This window comes from Mangifera indica, chromosome 7, assembly GCF_011075055.1.
Source record: "Mangifera indica cultivar Alphonso chromosome 7, CATAS_Mindica_2.1, whole genome shotgun sequence".
Taxonomy (NCBI): domain Eukaryota; kingdom Viridiplantae; phylum Streptophyta; class Magnoliopsida; order Sapindales; family Anacardiaceae; genus Mangifera; species Mangifera indica.
In genome coordinates, this window is record NC_058143.1 from 4521262 (window position 1) to 4538969 (window position 17708).

The 17708-nt window shown below is 29.4% G+C and overlaps 1 protein-coding gene across 1 annotated transcript; it reads right to left on the reverse strand.

Annotated features, from left to right (window-relative positions):
* Nucleotides 1-6428: 6428 nt before the first annotated feature.
* Nucleotides 6429-8924, reverse strand: LOC123220495 (biotin synthase, mitochondrial-like). The gene is made up of 4 exons (XM_044642733.1): nucleotides 8664-8924; nucleotides 7958-8137; nucleotides 7354-7460; nucleotides 6429-6735 (listed from the first exon to the last, which is right to left on the reverse strand). Exons 1-4 carry the CDS (start codon nucleotides 8865-8867, stop codon nucleotides 6444-6446), a joined length of 783 nt encoding a protein of 260 aa, XP_044498668.1. The 5' UTR covers nucleotides 8868-8924; the 3' UTR covers nucleotides 6429-6443.
* Nucleotides 8925-17708: the final 8784 nt, after the last annotated feature.

A 17708-nucleotide genomic window follows, 5' to 3' on the forward strand; every position in this document is an offset into this window, starting at 1 on the left:
TAGTCACCACAAAAAAAAAAAAAGGTAGGGTGGTGGTTAGTTAAAAACGCATTTAATTCGCATATTATTAAACATGTATTTTGCAGGTTTCTATACTGAATGAATATTTTATTATTAAACACGTCATTTTGATACCTAAGTCTAAAGCATGAAAATATTTTTTAATTTTCAACTAATTGCCATATCGTCATTAAAAAAAACCCATTTTTTTTCAAATTTCTAACCTTTTTATTCATTACATCAAGTTCATATTTATAACAGCAGTACACAATTTTTCACATAGTTCTTTTTACACTAGATTGAATTTTTCTTTTTGTCCAGCTCAATTTTTCATCTTCGTTATTCTCCGAATATGTAAACTTTCATTGTCTTTTCCTTTGTTGTTTATAGTTTCGTCATGTTTAAAATTCTTTTAATATTTAATATATGAGTTGATTTGAGGCATCAATCATTCATTAATCTTGTTGTATATTCGCCTAATTTTGCAATGATTAAATATGATGTATTATGTTACATTAGCTTTAATAACTAATTAAATACTCCATATACAAATTTTTATATCTATTGCAACCACGGATTTCATGAAAAGTGTTAAAATTATAATTAATATTGTTGTATTTTTAGAAATATATTATTAAAAATATGCCATATTAAACCCGTATATGTGTGTTTGAATTTTTCCCATATCCGAGTTTTATGACTATTTTCTTACAAACATATTTTTTACTATTCATTGTATCATACCCGTATAATTCTCATACTTGTATTTACTAACTATAGGGAGCCTTTAGTGAGAAAAAATTAATGAGATGATAAATATTTTGTTGTTATAAATACTATATTTATAATTTTAACGACTAATAATGTATATTTTTGTTAAAACTAAACGAATTTATACTTTCAATAACAAAATTTTAAATTACTTACTATAAAACTTAAAAATCTGTCGTTATTGGTCTTATGGATATATAAAAGACTAGAGATGGACATGAACCAAACTGACTCTGAACATCTCTCTGCTCGAGTTTAACTTGAATAAAAAATAATCTATCTAGAATTCAGCTAAAATTCGTCGAGTTGAAATTAAGGTTTGCTTGAGATTGACTCTAATAAAAATAGTTTGATTTGAATTATGACTCAAATCGATGGCTCGAATGCATTGTTTGAGTTTGTAACTCATTAACAATGTCGATTTACCTAAATAATAGGCAAAATAATATCGTTTTGTAAATTGGTTTTAGAAACTTTTAGGTTCGTTTAAAAAATTAATAAAAAATCTGAGAAGCATTACATGTTTTGAAAGGTGTTTTCGCTTCAGCAACTTTAAGTTATGCATTCTATCTTTTTAAATTAAGACTCCTAGTTAAAATCCCTTACTTGCATATCATCTTCTTTGTACTTTGATGTTGATAGTCGTCTCCTCATTGGTGTCTTAGGTCATCTCTTGTAACACTTAAGGGTCGTTTGGTTGGCGTGTTTTAAAGATTACCTTGATAATTTATCTTTTATTACTTACATTACCTTTTTTGGTTTGTCAATAATAATAGATTATAATAAGTTTTTATAGAATGTGGTAATTTGATTACCATATTTACCTTAGGTATTAAAAGATTGCCAAGTTAATCTTGATTTTATTATAATAATATTATTATTTATTAATTTTTAAGGCAAAAATAAATTTATTTTTAATTAATATAACAAATAATAAAAAAATATTTAAAAATAATTATATTCAAGGGTATTTAAGTAAAATAATTTACTAGTATTATTTTATTACTGTTAACCAAACACATTAATTTTTATATCATCTATTTTTACCAAATTTATGAAACGTAGTAATAATTTATATTCAGTATTTTTGTCAGTAATCTATTTTCAAGGTAATCTCTCTATTTTGATAATAAAATATTATCCAAATCGAACACCTCCTTATGTGTGTCTCTCAAGCGCATAATATTCATTTTGTATAATTATGATTAATGTATAATTGATTGAATGTTAAATAAATGATAAAATGTGAATTTAGAGTGATAGACAACCATGCATGAGGTAGCCATGCCTATGTGTCAGTTGCTATGTCAGTTGGATATGCTCCAATATTTATAGAGTCATGACGTCTTGTGCTACATTCAGACCCTCCATTATAAGCTTGACTTTGACTTTTGCCAGCATCCTGACTTGGAACATCGTACATGTTCTCATCAAACCTAGAGAATTTATCATCATCATCATCCTCCTCATTAACTTCTACTTCATAATCCTCATCCACGTCGTTATGATTATTATCATCACCATAATTCCCACCAAACTCTTGGAAACTTTGTGGATGATTCTCCCTTTCTTCCTTATGAACATCTTTAGCTTGTTGATTACCCTTTTCATCAATTGGACTTTTGTTAACATAGAGTTTGGTTGATCCTCGTAAACTTCTTGCTTTAACCATCAGAAACTTCAGATCATCATCGTCTACAATATCCATTAGACCAACATCACCTAAGGTAAATATGTGCATATTTGATTGTCTTTGATCGAGTCTTAGATGATAACTGATTCTCGTAATGAATCCTTCAAAATCAATACTTGTGTTAATACACATCTGTTAATGTTTTATTTTACCAAGTTTGAATATATATCAAAGATTCGGATAGATTTTCAGTCAAGAATTGCACAAGAACCATATAATAAACCATACACAAATCAACACACCAAATTTACTTGGTTTGGGTTCAAAAGATTAGAACCCTACATCCAAGGCAGAGGAATCCTCCAGCAAATCCACTAATTAGTAAGAAAAATAGTACAACTTACAGATTAAGAAGCCAATCTAGTAATACAGACACAAACGGAATCGAATCCAGCCTTGCCGACTCAAGTCCTTTCTAAACTCGAGTACCACAACAACCTTGTACACTGACTCAAGTGTTTAGATAGCTAGATCTAAGAAAATATAGTGGATTCATACATTTCTTATAAACCCTAGCAGAGAAGATATGAGGACCCAGAGAGAAAATAATATTCACGCCAAAGGCAACCTATTTTTCTTCTAAAGAAACAACCAACGTAAAATGCCTTTCTCTCTTTTCTTTCTCAAAACCAACTAATGGTTAATATCCATTAGTTAAAAAACTTAATCAAGCAAAGACAAAACTGCACCTGGACAATAACTATAGCCTAAACTTTTGCTCTTAATTACAAGATTGCCATTAGTTTTATGTCATAGATTCACAACATCCCTATCTTATTCCCATCAACATATCTTGTCAAAGTATCATCACCTTCAATCCATTGCTCTCCATAGAGAATCTTAAATTTAGCTTTTTCTATCTTAACTAAAAATAAACCTAAAAACATCTCTGTTTTGGCAAAATATATGTGCTGTAAACAGTACTCACTGGTGAACAGTATCTCTCGATAAAAAATAGTAACTCCAAAATAAAAAAAATCACAATTAGCTTGCACAAACAACCAATGCTCTAGTACCAAACTGATGCATAACACCATGCATGAGCAATAAATCCAAAAGGGGTGAGCTAGAAAATATTATTCACTCCAGATTGCACTACTTTACAATTTCTTCAAATTAGGCCTCAAATGCAAACCAATGTAGCCAAGCTTCATACACATATATTTATAACACATTAAACTATCATATCATCAAATGATGTACAAATTATGATCAAGGCAAGGCAATACAAAATGGAAGAAAATGGTAGTGGCAATTTTGTAATTTTTATACAACTCCCTACTAAGATAAAGAAAACAGTACACAGATTGAAGTGACATCAAATTGGAACATAAGCATAATCAAGGCATAAAGGATAAATCCACCAACCTAGGAACTCTACCACCACTTCCTAAACAAGAGGATGGATAAAGGAATTGAGAGGAATATAAACTATGTTTAAATAGACATAAAAAAAAAAATTCAATGGGTAGGCGTTAATACCAACCTGTTCTTCATCTGATTTTTATCTAGACCTGAATTTTTATATTTTTTAACCGTCAATGCAATATTAAACAATATTATAACAACTTCAAACAATAAAACAGGATGAAATCACAATATTAAATAGTCTAATAATATAAAATCATAACAAAATTATATTTCACATGAAGTCATAAACATGAATCTACCATACATTATCTGATTTTCAAATGTTCATTAAAAAAACACATTAAAATATGAGCTTGAATCAAGACTGAGTTGAATGTGAATGATTTTGCTGTGAAAATTTTGCAAAGGATGTTAATTCCCTAAGTAAATTGACAATTTTCATCTCTCCCTTCCTTATGTCAAAGTTGAATTATTTATAATGGCTTTCCCATGGGTTTTATTGTTCAATCATAGGTGTAATCTCTGTTGAAGAAATTTTTTTCATGCTACAGAGATTTCGTCGCTTACTGGAAGGTTAAGGACAAAGAGAGAGATAATATTCTCTTTTTTTGCATAAGTTACATTAACAGGGTATTTAAGGGAAATGAATTACTATTATGGTATTTTTGTTTAGGGTTTTAGATGAATGACATATCTGTATACACGATTACAAGCGTGAAAAAATTCAATATCCCATTTGTTATTATATTGTTGTAGATGGAGCCCCTTGAATAGATTTGACACCTCAGAAAATTTTTTCCATGAAGTTTGATGAGACATCAAGAATAAAGAACACAATCAGGGTAGGTTATAAAAGAGCTTCAAAGTTTTAGAAACGTTCTTATCATAGCTTTCAAATATCTGAAAAACTTCCTATATAGACACCTTCTTACAACTTCCTTGGAATCTTATCTATCTTTCAGGCATGAGTATATCCTCTAACAAAAATATCTTTGAATTGGTTATTAACTATGGAAAGACAAACTTTCGCTCGTCTTTCTTTGAATGGTTTTGTATGGCAGAATTAAATTTAAATATCTTAGAATTAAATTTAAAAACATTTGTATAGAATGATAGTTTTTCAAAATATCTTTAACTCATCTTTCTTTGAAAGGTTTTGTATCGCGGAATTAAATTTGGATCTTCCATTCTTTGAATGAATACAATATTGTCATTACTTTTTAATTTAACCATCGAAACGTAATCATGAAAAAGTAGTCTTGTCAATAAACCTCATACATGATACTTTATAGAGAAAAAATACCCAGATCTAACAATATAGATTTTCTTCTGAATTGATTCTTATGATAAGAGGAAAATGTGAAACCATAGATATTACATGAATTGGCTATAAACTAAAGAAGACGACCGATATTAATTAAGAAAAATACGAAGACATTACGTGAACAACATTTATATAAATTATGTATAATATTTGTATGTAGACAGAAATAGCACACATGATGAACCGAATACAAGGAAACACTTATTTTAATAACAAAAGCTGATCGATTGAGCAACTCGCCACCTCATGCATCACTTTGTTATGGGTTATTGATAGCACCGAGACCGTGATTGTCAGGTGGTGAGGGGCTTCCTATAACACCGACTTTAATAGAGTAATTCATTCTATTAATCATGTGGCCATGCGCTGCTGCCGTCTTCTCTTCTACAAAAATTATCAAAATTATTGCTTTGTTATCAGTTGAATCATTTATCTTGCATAATTATGAATATACACATGAATTTATTTTATACAAAGAGATATTAATTGATGGAAATTAATATAAACAAATGGGCTCACTTGTTTGTGGTGATTCCAACAAGCGTAAGCGTAGACTCACTCACAATGTACAAATCCATTGTTTTAAATTAATGAACTAATTAAAGAAAATATATGAGTTTGAAGAGAAATATATATAGAAGATTGACTCACTGGTTTTTGCTGCTTCCGCAAACGGAAGAATCGTTGAAGGGAACACTCTCTGGATGAGTTGGGAGAGTTGCCAAAGTATGCAACAAACCAACTCGGTCTTCCTCTGCCTCTCCAAGTCCTATTATTCCTCCCGTTAACAACATTTAAAAGTGACCCCAATATTCAAATTTGCTTTATCAAAGAAAAGACCCAATTTATCATTGAAGAAAAAGAAAGCAGCGAGGTTTTCCAGGAGTCACCCTTGTGTTAAAACAGAAGACATGAAATTGATAAGCCAAAGTACCAAATGACACATGTTCAATTCAACACGATTGTTAAAAAACAAATTAATGATACAGATCACATCTTTTCACATTAGGAAAACAGCATGGAAAGCCATCATGATGGCAGATTTGAAATAGTAAAAAAAAAAAAAGTTTATTTTCTTAATTTTTACATCAAGTGGCAAGTGATGTAAACCCAATTAAGGGAATATAAGAAATTTTATCGTACAATAGTGTGGCACCAATAATTTTAATCGAGGACCTTTTGTCCAAAAAGTTCCCAGGCAAGTCAAACAAGACTGTCCAACATAAACATGGATCTTTTCCTTTTTCATTTTTTGCCACTGGTGGACTTTCCTATTCTCCCTATTCAATCCAGATGATACAGCCAGATAAAAAAATCTGTGCATAACAATTTTAAGAAGAAACCAAATTCAACTTTTAGTACCAAATCACCTGAACAGACATTAATCCCAGCTTCACGGACATGTTTAAGGGTTTCCAAGCGTTCATCATAACTTCTTGTAGTGATAATATTTGGATAATATTCTCTGGAGGTATCAAGGTTATGGTTATATGCTGTAAGGCCTGCTTTCTTGAGTTCTAAAGCCTGCTGCTTCTCCAGCATGCCTAATGTACAGCATACCTCCATCCCCATTCCCCTGGTACATGGCAGATTCAGAAGACAGATTATCCATTAGATGAACATAATAAAAACCCTAACACAGGTTAATTGAAATGTCAGAATTTCATAGCACCAAAAAAATCGAAAGGACATCTGTGCATTATAGTCCTTTCAATTTGGGAAGGAAAAAAAAAAATCATGATCAACAAAATTGACATAAAAAACTGAATTGAAAAGGCAGTAAATATAAATCAGCGGTGCCAGTCCGCAGACATTTGCTGAACAGAAAGGATTAACAGCTGCAGAGCATATGTTATAAATTGACTGGAAATACTTGGCAATATTTTTTAGCTCTTTTTTATTATTAACATAGTGAAATTTTCCTCAACACATGGCTTTACGTTATGATCAGAAGTCCTTTCCAAATAGTTCCAAGTTAAGAAGAAAATAAACATAAACAAATATGACAATAAGAAGAAAAGAGAACTCATATGGTATGAATACAACCTGCTCACTCGTTTGATAAATTTGTGGTAATGTGTCTCCACAGTATGGTATAATGAACTCATTTATGTTAAAAAAGGTATTCAAGTACAACCAGATCTCAACTTCTTCTTTTACCAAAATAATTTTTTCTTAAATGTTGACTTGTTACCTTATTTCTTTCACATATTCAAGGATGTTGTTGAAATTGGTCTTCCTCCCTATTGTGTCTCTCCATGCAGCACCCATACAAAAAAGTGTACTGCCAGCCTCCTTTGCCTAATAAAAGAAATAAAGATGTTGACACCATAGTTATAGCATTGCATAAAAATATGACACCATGGTTATAGCATTGTGTTAGATGTAATACAATATGAATCAACCAATAGTCCATAGATATTTGAAATAAAAACTAACTTGAGACTATAACAAACCAATCAGAGTCATTTTTCAGAAAAATATTCATTTGATCAATTTGTTCAAAACTTACACAGATTGTTTATGTTAGAGTAGAACTGGAACGATTAAATTGCTCTTTCACTGAACTCCATTGACTAATTAAAAGAAGTAATCTCTCTTAATTGATACTGTAAGTAACCAAGATAGCAAATAATTATCACTGTGAGGGGAAAAAAAACATAATACGTGCTGACACCTTAATTCAAGATCTCTTAGCAACGCAGCTGGGACACAAAGAGTAACTCAATGCAACATAGAATAACATCAATCAATTATATTAAGTAGTGTGATAAAAAGTAGTAAAATAAACTTCTTACTTTCTGTGCTGCCTGCATCACAGTTTCCTTAGTCATTAGCTTTTGTGCTTTTACTCCAGTGTTGTATCTTGAGGATTGAGGACAATACGAACAATCCTCACTACAGCCACCGGTCTTGATAGAGAGAAGAGTGCACTGCTGCACCTCCCTGAAGTTATGAGCGTGTCTGTGAACTTGAGCCTAAAATCAGAAACAACCTCCAATTAACTCAAGAATTTTATAACCACTGTTGCATTGGAAGTCACATCATCAAACAAGAAACATTTTAAGCAAACTAGAAAAATCTTGCACAGAACACCAAACTCATTAAGCTACCACTTGACTCTTAACAATTAGGCGACTTAAAGGTCTCTTGGGTGGATTCAAGAGACCAGTAACCCTCGATACCGTAGGCCTTTTTGGAGCTAATTTGCCGTTCATACACGTGGAGACAATGTGTCAGTCCATGGATTTTCCTTCCTATTGATTAATTTTTCTAGAGGGTCCAAGGGCTCTCGCATATAAACACCCACAACCAAAATTAACTTTACCAATTAACCATAATTATCACACTGAGAAGTCTACACAATCTCAGAAACCAATAAAAAGATTAGCACACAGATAAATAACGGACTTCCAAACAAGAAACTAAACTATCAAAACACAATTCTAAACATAACCCACAAAAATTAAAGCTGCAAACAAGAGATTAATAGTTGAAACTAACTCCATGGAAGAGGAGATCGAGAACAGGAGAGTCGTAAATGGACTTGATCTCATCTTTGGACCAGTCGTGTCTAGGGCCTTCTCTGATAGTTCTCTCAGATTCAACTGCAGCCGCTGAATAACACAAACGGGAAGAATGAAATGGGAAGAATTTGGACGGTCTTAAGCTTCGTTGAGAAGTTAAAATGGAGCGAATCTGCAGCATTTTTGTTGGTTTAGTTTGAGAATTTTGTCGATGAAAACTGGAAACAAGAGAAGAAAGTTGAAGAGTAAAACTCAACTACTTTCGCCACCAACCTTAGAGATTTATAGCCGCCAAAAGACTATTTCCATTCCAGGATTTGCTAAATGAAAATTTTCCACTTTTTAACTTTCAAGATTCCCGAATGTCGTCTTCGCGAAAGAAAATGCCCATGGCATGGCTATTTTATTTTTTCCTTTTATGTTTGAATTCAATTATAATTTTTTAAAATATTGTAGGTGTTATATAAAATTTTTAAGAATTTTTAAAATCAGAAAAAGTTCAAAAGTATTTTAAAATTTTAATATTTTTCAAATAATTTTAAAAATAATAATTATATTTTAAAAAAATTAAACAAAAAAAATATTTTAAAATTAGTTAGAGTTTTAATAATTTTAAGAGTCTATTAAATAAATATTTAAATTAATAAGTTTATTTTAATAATTTGGTATTTAAATAAGTGTTAATGTGATTTTTGTAATTTTAATTAAAAGGTGAAATAATCAACTTTTAGTAAAATAAAATAGAATTTACTATCGTAAATAAATGATGGGTGAGAATTTTACTATTTAAAACTTAAAATGTGAAAATTATTTTGGGCAAGAAATAGTCATTTGGCCTTAGTAAATTTTCCCCCTTGCGTTTGAAGAAATTTATAGCTCTAGTCGTCCAGTAAAATCAGGAAAGAGGTCATTTTAATCCCAAAGATCAAACAAAGTGGTTAAATTTTGTTAAATGATGCAAGGTAATTTAGTCATTCTATTCAGATAGCTTAATAATGTATCCATAATTATTTGTATATGATAGATACAAAACATGTAAAAAATTATACATATTCTAATATGTGTCGAAAATTAGCATAGTACGATGAATATATTGTACGATACAATATATCTCATCAATATAGGTTGATACACTTTTTTAGAAAAATACTGATGTAATGAGGGTGTATATAAGAAATTATAAAATTTTAGAGATATTTTTAATATTTTCTAAGATGATGATATATTAATAGATTGTTTTACTATTTTATTATTATTATTTTAAAAAAATACATGTTATAATATGATATGATATGCAATATATAATATAAAAATTAGAATTTTGATATACGATATGATACATAATTCAATTATTAAGAGTGGAAACGAAGTTTGCTGATTTTTTTTTTTGATTATAAAATTTTAATGCATTTTATGTTACATTTAATTAAATTATGGTTAGAAATTTTATAATGACACGGGTTTGGATAGGGTTATGAACGAGTTCAGCTACATGGGACTTGGGTAAATTATTATTGAGCTAAGTTCAAGCTTGAGCTTGTTATTGCCTGGCTGAATGAGTTTGCGAGCTTACGACTCGGCTAAAATAAAATATCAATACACCTTTAGAAGTTGAAAATATTGTATTTACACCACAAAAATCTTACACCATGATTTTAAATGTTATTGATAAATATATTAGTTTTGAAGTTTAACAATAATTTGTCTAGTTGAGTTAGTTTTGAAGTTTAATGGTAAGTTAGAGCTCGAGTCAAAAACTTCCAAGCTCTAGTTAGACCTAAATGTGATTGAGTAGAGCTTGAACCAATCAATACTTTGTTTGATTGTGGCTCTACGTTCACCTACTTTGATTGAGTAACTTTGTATTTAATATTTAAGCTTATTTTAAACTTATTCCAATTCAAACGTGAAACAAATTAACAAATACTATTTAAACACAACATCAATATAAGTTAACACTATATTTTTGGGGTCTTACAGGGCTTAGGCTTGAGCAACCTTTGTTCAAGCCTAAGCTTGAGAAATTAATGAATAAATTTTTTTGTTTAGGTAAACCAAAGACCCAAATTCTATTCTTTCCAAAGAGGATTTTCTTATGAGTTGAACAATTAAGTTTCAAGCTTGCTTGACCCAATCAACGTGCCTAATCATATCAAAAGATAATGATTATAATAATTATTTATCAAAAGATAGTATAATATAAAAAAATTAAGATCAAAATGGTACCATATCAATAGATACAGAGAATGATATATCCAAAAGATACAAATTCCTTATAGGAATATGATCAGATAATGCAAAATATGTGACCACAATATTGTGGAAAATCAAACTGAAAAATGTTATTATAATAAAAAAAACAATATTATGTGTACATATTTTTGGTATATAATTTAAGTACATAGACAATATGTCACTATGTAATTGACTATTACTTTATCTTTGATTTATAATTATTCAATCATATAATGATACATTATTTGTATATCTAAATTGTGTATTAAAATATATATGCATAATTTTATTATAACAAAAGTTCGTGATTTGTTAAACCCATTTACAAAATATAAATAGTTTAAGAGGTCTTGTTTGATATTTGAATTAGTAAAATAGTTCCCATTAGATAGACATAAACATGAAACTAAAATGCTTAAACTAGAACTATTTTCAAACATAAAAGTTTATGGCATAGTCAAATTTGGGGTTTGAGTTGCCAAGGAAGCCAATACGATGCCTATTGTTGATATACACAAGTGTATTTTTCTACTAGTTTATTAGATGAAAATATTGAGTCAATAGTCAAAGTAGTTATAATTAACAAGGCTATTTATTATTATAATATTGTAGATGGAACCCCTAGGAGGGATTTGACACCTAAGAAAATTAATTGCATGAAGTTTGATGAGGCATCAACGATAAATAATACAATCAAGGTGGTGTTATAAAAGCGCTTCAAAGTTTTAGAAACGCTCTTATCATAGCAGTCTAGTATTCAAAAAACTTCTTATATAAACACATTCAGACATTTTTTCTAGAATCTCATATTTGTCTTTGAGGCTTGAGTATATCATCTAATTAAAATATCTTTGAATTGGCTATAGACAGTAAAAAAACAATCTTTCTCTCATCCTTCTTTGAAAGATTTTGTATGACCGAATTAAATTTAAATATCTTTGAATTAAATTAAAAAATATATTTACAGAATGATAGTTTTTCAAAATATCTTTGTCTCATCTTTCTTTGAAAGGTGTTGTATAGCCGAATTAAATTTGGATTCTCCATTCTTGGAATGAATACAATATTGTCTCTACTTATTAATTTAACTATTAAAACTTAAAAGTGAAAACACAGTCTTGTCAATAAACTTTATATATAATACTTTATAGAGATAAATAAACCCTAATCTAACCATATAAATTTTCTTTTAAATCAATTCTTATGATTAGAGAAAACTGTGAAACCATGGATATTACAAGAATTGACTATAAACTAAAGAAGACGACCAATATTAATTAAGAATAATTTGAAGGCATTATGTAAACAACATTTATATAAATTATGTATAATATTTATACGTAGACAAATATAGCATACATGATAAACCAACTTGGAGAAGAATCTTAAAAATCAAATACATTAACGAAACACTTATTTTAATAGCAAAAGCTGATTGATTGAGCAACTCGGCACCTCATGCATCACTTTGTTATGGGACATTGATGGGATTATTCGGAACGTTACTATGATTGTCAGGTGGCGAGGGGCTTCCATTAACACCGATTTTAATAGAGTAATTAATTCCATTAATCATGTGGCCATGTGCTGCTGCCGTCTTCTCTTCTACAAAAGTCATCGAAATTATTGGTTTGTTATCAGTTGAATCATTTATCTTGCATAATTATGAATATACTCATGAATTTATTTTACACAAAGAAATATTAATAGACGGAAATTAATATAATGAAATGGGCTCACTTGTTTGTGGTGATTCCACAAGCGTAAGCATAGACTCACTCACAATGTGCAAATCCATGTTTTAAATTAAATGAACTAATTAAAGAAAATATATGAATTTGAAGAGAAATATATAAAGAAGATTGACTCACTGGTTTTTGCTGCTTCTGCAAAAGGAAAAATCGTTGAAGAGAAGAGGAGAATTAAAAGCAAGGTTACCAGAAAGTACGCAGATGGGAACTTGCCAGCCATTTTTATTGATTGTGCTTGAGAATATGGTATATTGATTATATAGACATATTTATAGCAAATTAGAGATGTTAAGGTGCCAATTTTCCTGGAAAAAGTTTTTTCTATGCATGTAATTTTGTCGAATCACTTTGAAAGTGTTGTGCGGTGCAATAACTTTGAAAATTATTTCCAATTTTCAATAACTTTGAAAAGTATTTCCAATTTCGTAGTTTAAACTTTAGTAAAATTCCATATTTGAGATTTTCTTTTTCACTTTGATGACTTACTAATTGAAATAATATTTTTTACAAATCAATTTTCTCATATATTACTAGAAAATAAATTAATTAACATAAGAGTCGAAGAGTACATTTTTAAAAATTATTAAGTTAGTGGGGGCTTCAACCCCCACTCAACTCCCTGTGGCTTAGTCTCTGCTAGGGTTAAGAGCAAATTACATGATTGGAGTTGAAATCACTAGGTATCCGATTATAAATTCTGGTTTCTATCTGAATTGACAAATATTGGATATACTTTAGTTGAAATTTTGGCGGAACTAGTAGGGTCTTGGTCTAATTTTAATTCATCTCTCTAAGAAATCAAAGTTGACCCATGAATTCTTGAGTATCCTACACAACGCTATTTTTTTAATTTCTAACTAAACAAAACAATGTGGTTTTGTGGATCACAAAATGATGGTGTTTGATGCGACTACTAAGCCACCATTTTATTGACTGCCATTCAATTATTCCTTCCCCAAATTTTTATGTGACCTATCTTGATATTTTTCTGCCCTAATCTTTCAGTTGTCCTACTGTCTTACCAGTTTTAACACTTTTTTCTTAATCTACCATTAAAATATAAATTGTGTAAAGTGAGACAGACTTTAAAAAAAAAAAAAAAAAATAGAAATTCGAGAGTCTGTTGTGAGGAACTTCAAGTACTACAAGAGGTATATTTGATTCAGTGTTCTACATTTTCTTTTCAAAAAATTACCGTATTTGTAGAACTCATAATACAGATTTCTTAATACTACAGAGAGACCACAGTACAGATCAACATGTTTAAAATTCAATAATATTGGTGGAATTAAACGCCACCAAATAAATATGTGAAAATTCAATGAAAAGATAAACACTAAAACTTGTCAATAGGGTAGAGAATAGTTCTCTATTTGCATATTGTTCACGATAATGACCATAGAGAATTCATCATATATGAATTCCTTGCATGATGTGTACACGCATCTGGGAAATTTCCCATGGAAAATAGAATAAATTTTTATTAGTTCATATAAATGAATTTCGTTTCCCTTCGTATATAAAAACTCGTTAATGGAAAGTTTTCAATTTCCCTCTAACACGTTAGTGAAAATGGCCCTTTTATTATAAAATTTTAATTACCATTTATAAGGTTTTCATTTTTAGTCACCCCAAAGAAAAAAAGGGTAGGGTGGTGGTTAGTTAAAAACGCATTTAATTCGCATATTATTAAACATGTATTTTGCCGGTTTCTATACTGAATGAATATTTTATTATTAAACACGTCGTTTTGATACCTAAGTCTAAAGCATGAAAATATTTTTTAATTTTCAACTAATTGCCATATTGTCATTAAAAAAAACCCTTTTTTTTTTCAAATTTCTAATCTTTTTATTCATCACATCAAGTTCATATTTATAACAGCAGTACACAGTTTTTCACATAATTCTTTTTACACTAGATTGAATTTTTCTTTTTGTCCAGCTCAATTTTTCATCTTTGTTATTCTCCGAATATGTAAACTTTCATTGTCTTTTCCTTTGTTGTTTATAGTTTCGTCATGTTTAAAATTCTTTTAATATTTAATATATGAGTTGATTTGAGGCATCAATCATTCATTAATCTTGTTGTATATTCGCCTAATTTTGCAATGATTAAATATGATGTATTATGTTACATTAGCTTTAATAACTAATTAAATACTCCATATACAAATTTTTATATCTATTTCAACCACGGATTTCATAAAAAGTGTTAAAATTATAATTAATATTGTTGTATTTTTAGAAATATATTATTAAAAATATGTCATATTAAACCCGTATATACGTGTTTTGAATTTTTCCCATATCCGAGTTTTATGACTATTTTCTTACAAACATATTTTTTACTATTCATTGTATCATACCCGTATAATTCTCATACTTACATTTACTAACTATAGGGAGCCTTTAGTGAGAAAAAAATTAATGAGATGATAAATATTTTGTTGTTATAAATACTATATTTATAATTTTAACAACTAATTATGTATATTCTTGTTAAAACTAAACAAATTTATACTTTTAATAACAAAATTTTAAATTTCTTGCTATAAAACTTAAAAATCTGTCGTTATTGGTCTTATGGATATATAAAATACTAGAGATGGACATGAACCGAACTGACCCTAAACATCTCTCTGCTCGAGTTTCACTTGAATAAAAAATAATCTATCTAGAATTCAACTAAAATTCGTCGAGTTGAAATTAAGGTTTGCTTGAGATTGACTCGAATAAAAATAGTTCGATTTGAATTATGACTCAAATCGATGGCTCGAATGCATTGTTTCAGTTTGTAGCTCATTAACAATGTTGATTTACCTAAATAATAGGCAAAATAATATCGTTTTGTAAATTCGTTTTAGAAACTTTTAGGTTCGTTTAAAAAATTAATAAAAAATTTAAGAAGCATTACATGTTTTGAAAGGTGTGTTCGCTTCAGCGACTTTAAGTTATGCATTCTATCTTTTTAAATTAAGACTCCTAGTTAAAATCCCTTACATGCATATCATCTTCTTTGTACTTTGATGTTGATAGTCGTCTCCTCATTGGTGTCTTAGGTCATCTCTTGTAACACTTAGGGGTCGTTTGGTTGGCGTGTTTTAACGATTACCTTGATAATTTATCTTTTATTACTTACATTACCTTTTTTGGTTTGTCAGTAATAATAGATTATAATAATTTTTTATTACCAATACTGACATGACAAATAATATAGGTGGTAATTTGATTACCATATTTACCTTAGGTATTAAAAGATAATTAAGTTAATCTTGATTTTATTATAATAATATTATTATTTATTAATTTTTAAGGCAAAAATAAATTTATTTTTAATTAATAAACAAATAATAAAAAAATATTTAAAAATAATTATATTTAAGGGCATTTAAGTAAAATAATTTATTAGTATTATTTTATTATTGTTAACCAAACACATTAATTATTTATATCATCCATTTTTACCAAATTTTATGAAACGTAGTAATAATTTATACTCAGTTTTTTTGTCAGTAATCTATCTTCAAAGTAATCTCCCTATTTTGCTAATAAAACATTATCCAAACCGAACACCCCCTTATGTGTGTCTCTCAAGCGCATAATAGTCATTTTGTATAATTATGATTAATGTATAATTGATTGAATGTTAAATAAATGATAAAATGTGAATTTAGAGTGATAGACAACCATGCATGAGGTAGCCATGCCTATGTGTCAGTTGCTATGTCAGTTGGATATGCTCCAATATTTATAGAGCCATGACGTCTTGTGCAACATTCAGACCCTCCATTATAAGCATGACTTTGACTTTTGCCAGCGTCCTGACTTGGAACATCGTACATGTTCTCATCAAACCTAGAGAATTTATCATCATCATCATCCTCCTCATTAACTTCTACTTCATAATCCTCATCCACGTTGTTATGATTATTATCATCACCATAATTCCCACCAAACTCTTGGAAACTTTGTGGATGATTCTCCCTTTCTTCCTTATGAACATCTTTAGCTCGTTGATACCCTTTTCATCAATTGGACTTTTGTTAACATAGAGTTTGGTTGATCCTCGTAAACTTCTTGCTTTAACCATCAGAAACTTCAGATCATCATCGTCTACAATATCCATTAGACCAACATCACCTAAGGTAAATATGTGCATATTTGATTACCTTTGATCGAGTCTTACATGATAACTTATTCTCGTAATGAATCCTTTAAAATCAATACTTGTGTTAATACACATCTGTTAATGTTTTATTTTACCAAGTTTGAATATATATCAAAGATTCGGATCGATTTTTAGTGAAGAATTGCACAAGAACCATATAATAAACCATACACAAATCAACACACCAAATTTACTTGGTTTGGGTTCAAAAGATTAGAACCCTACATCCAAGGCAGAGGAATCCTCCAGCAAATCAACTAATTAGTGAGAAAAATAGTACAACTTACAGATTAAGAAGCCAATCTAGTAATACAGACACAAATAGAATCGAATCTAGCCTTGTCAACTCAAGTCCTTTCTAAACTCGAGTGCCACAACAACCTTGTACACTGACTCAAGTGTTTAGATAGCTGGATCTAAGAAAATATAGTGGATTCATACATTTCTTATAAACCCTAGCAGAGAAGATATGAGGACCCAGAGAGAAAATAATATTCACACCAAAGGCAACCTATTTTTCTTCTAAAGAAACAGCCAACGTAAAATGCCTTTCTCTCTTTTCTTTCTCAAAACCAACTAATGGTTAATATCCATTAGTTAAAAAACTTAATCAAGCAAAGACAAAACTGCACCTGGACAATAACTATAGCCTAAACTTTTGTTCTTAATTACAAGACTGCCATTAGTTTTATGTCATAGATTCACAACATCCCTATCTTATTCCCATCAACATATCTTATCACAGTATCATCACCTTCAATCCATTGCTCTCCATAGAGAATCTTAAATTTAGCTTTTTCCATCTTAACTAAAAATAAACCTAAAAAAATTTGTGTTTTGGTAAAATATATGTGCTGTAAACAGTA

Coding starts and splice junctions, on each gene's coding strand:
- LOC123220495 (XM_044642733.1), bottom strand. CDS start 8,867: ATGCTGCAGATTCGCTCCATTTTAACTTCTCAACGAAGCTTAAGACCG. Junction 8,138..8,663: donor TCGATCTCCTCTTCCATGGA/GTTAGTTTCAAC, acceptor TTCTGATTTTAG/GCTCAAGTTCACAGACACGC. Junction 6,736..7,353: donor GAATATGTGAAAGAAATAAG/GTAACAAGTCAA, acceptor GCCATGTACCAG/GGGAATGGGGATGGAGGTAT.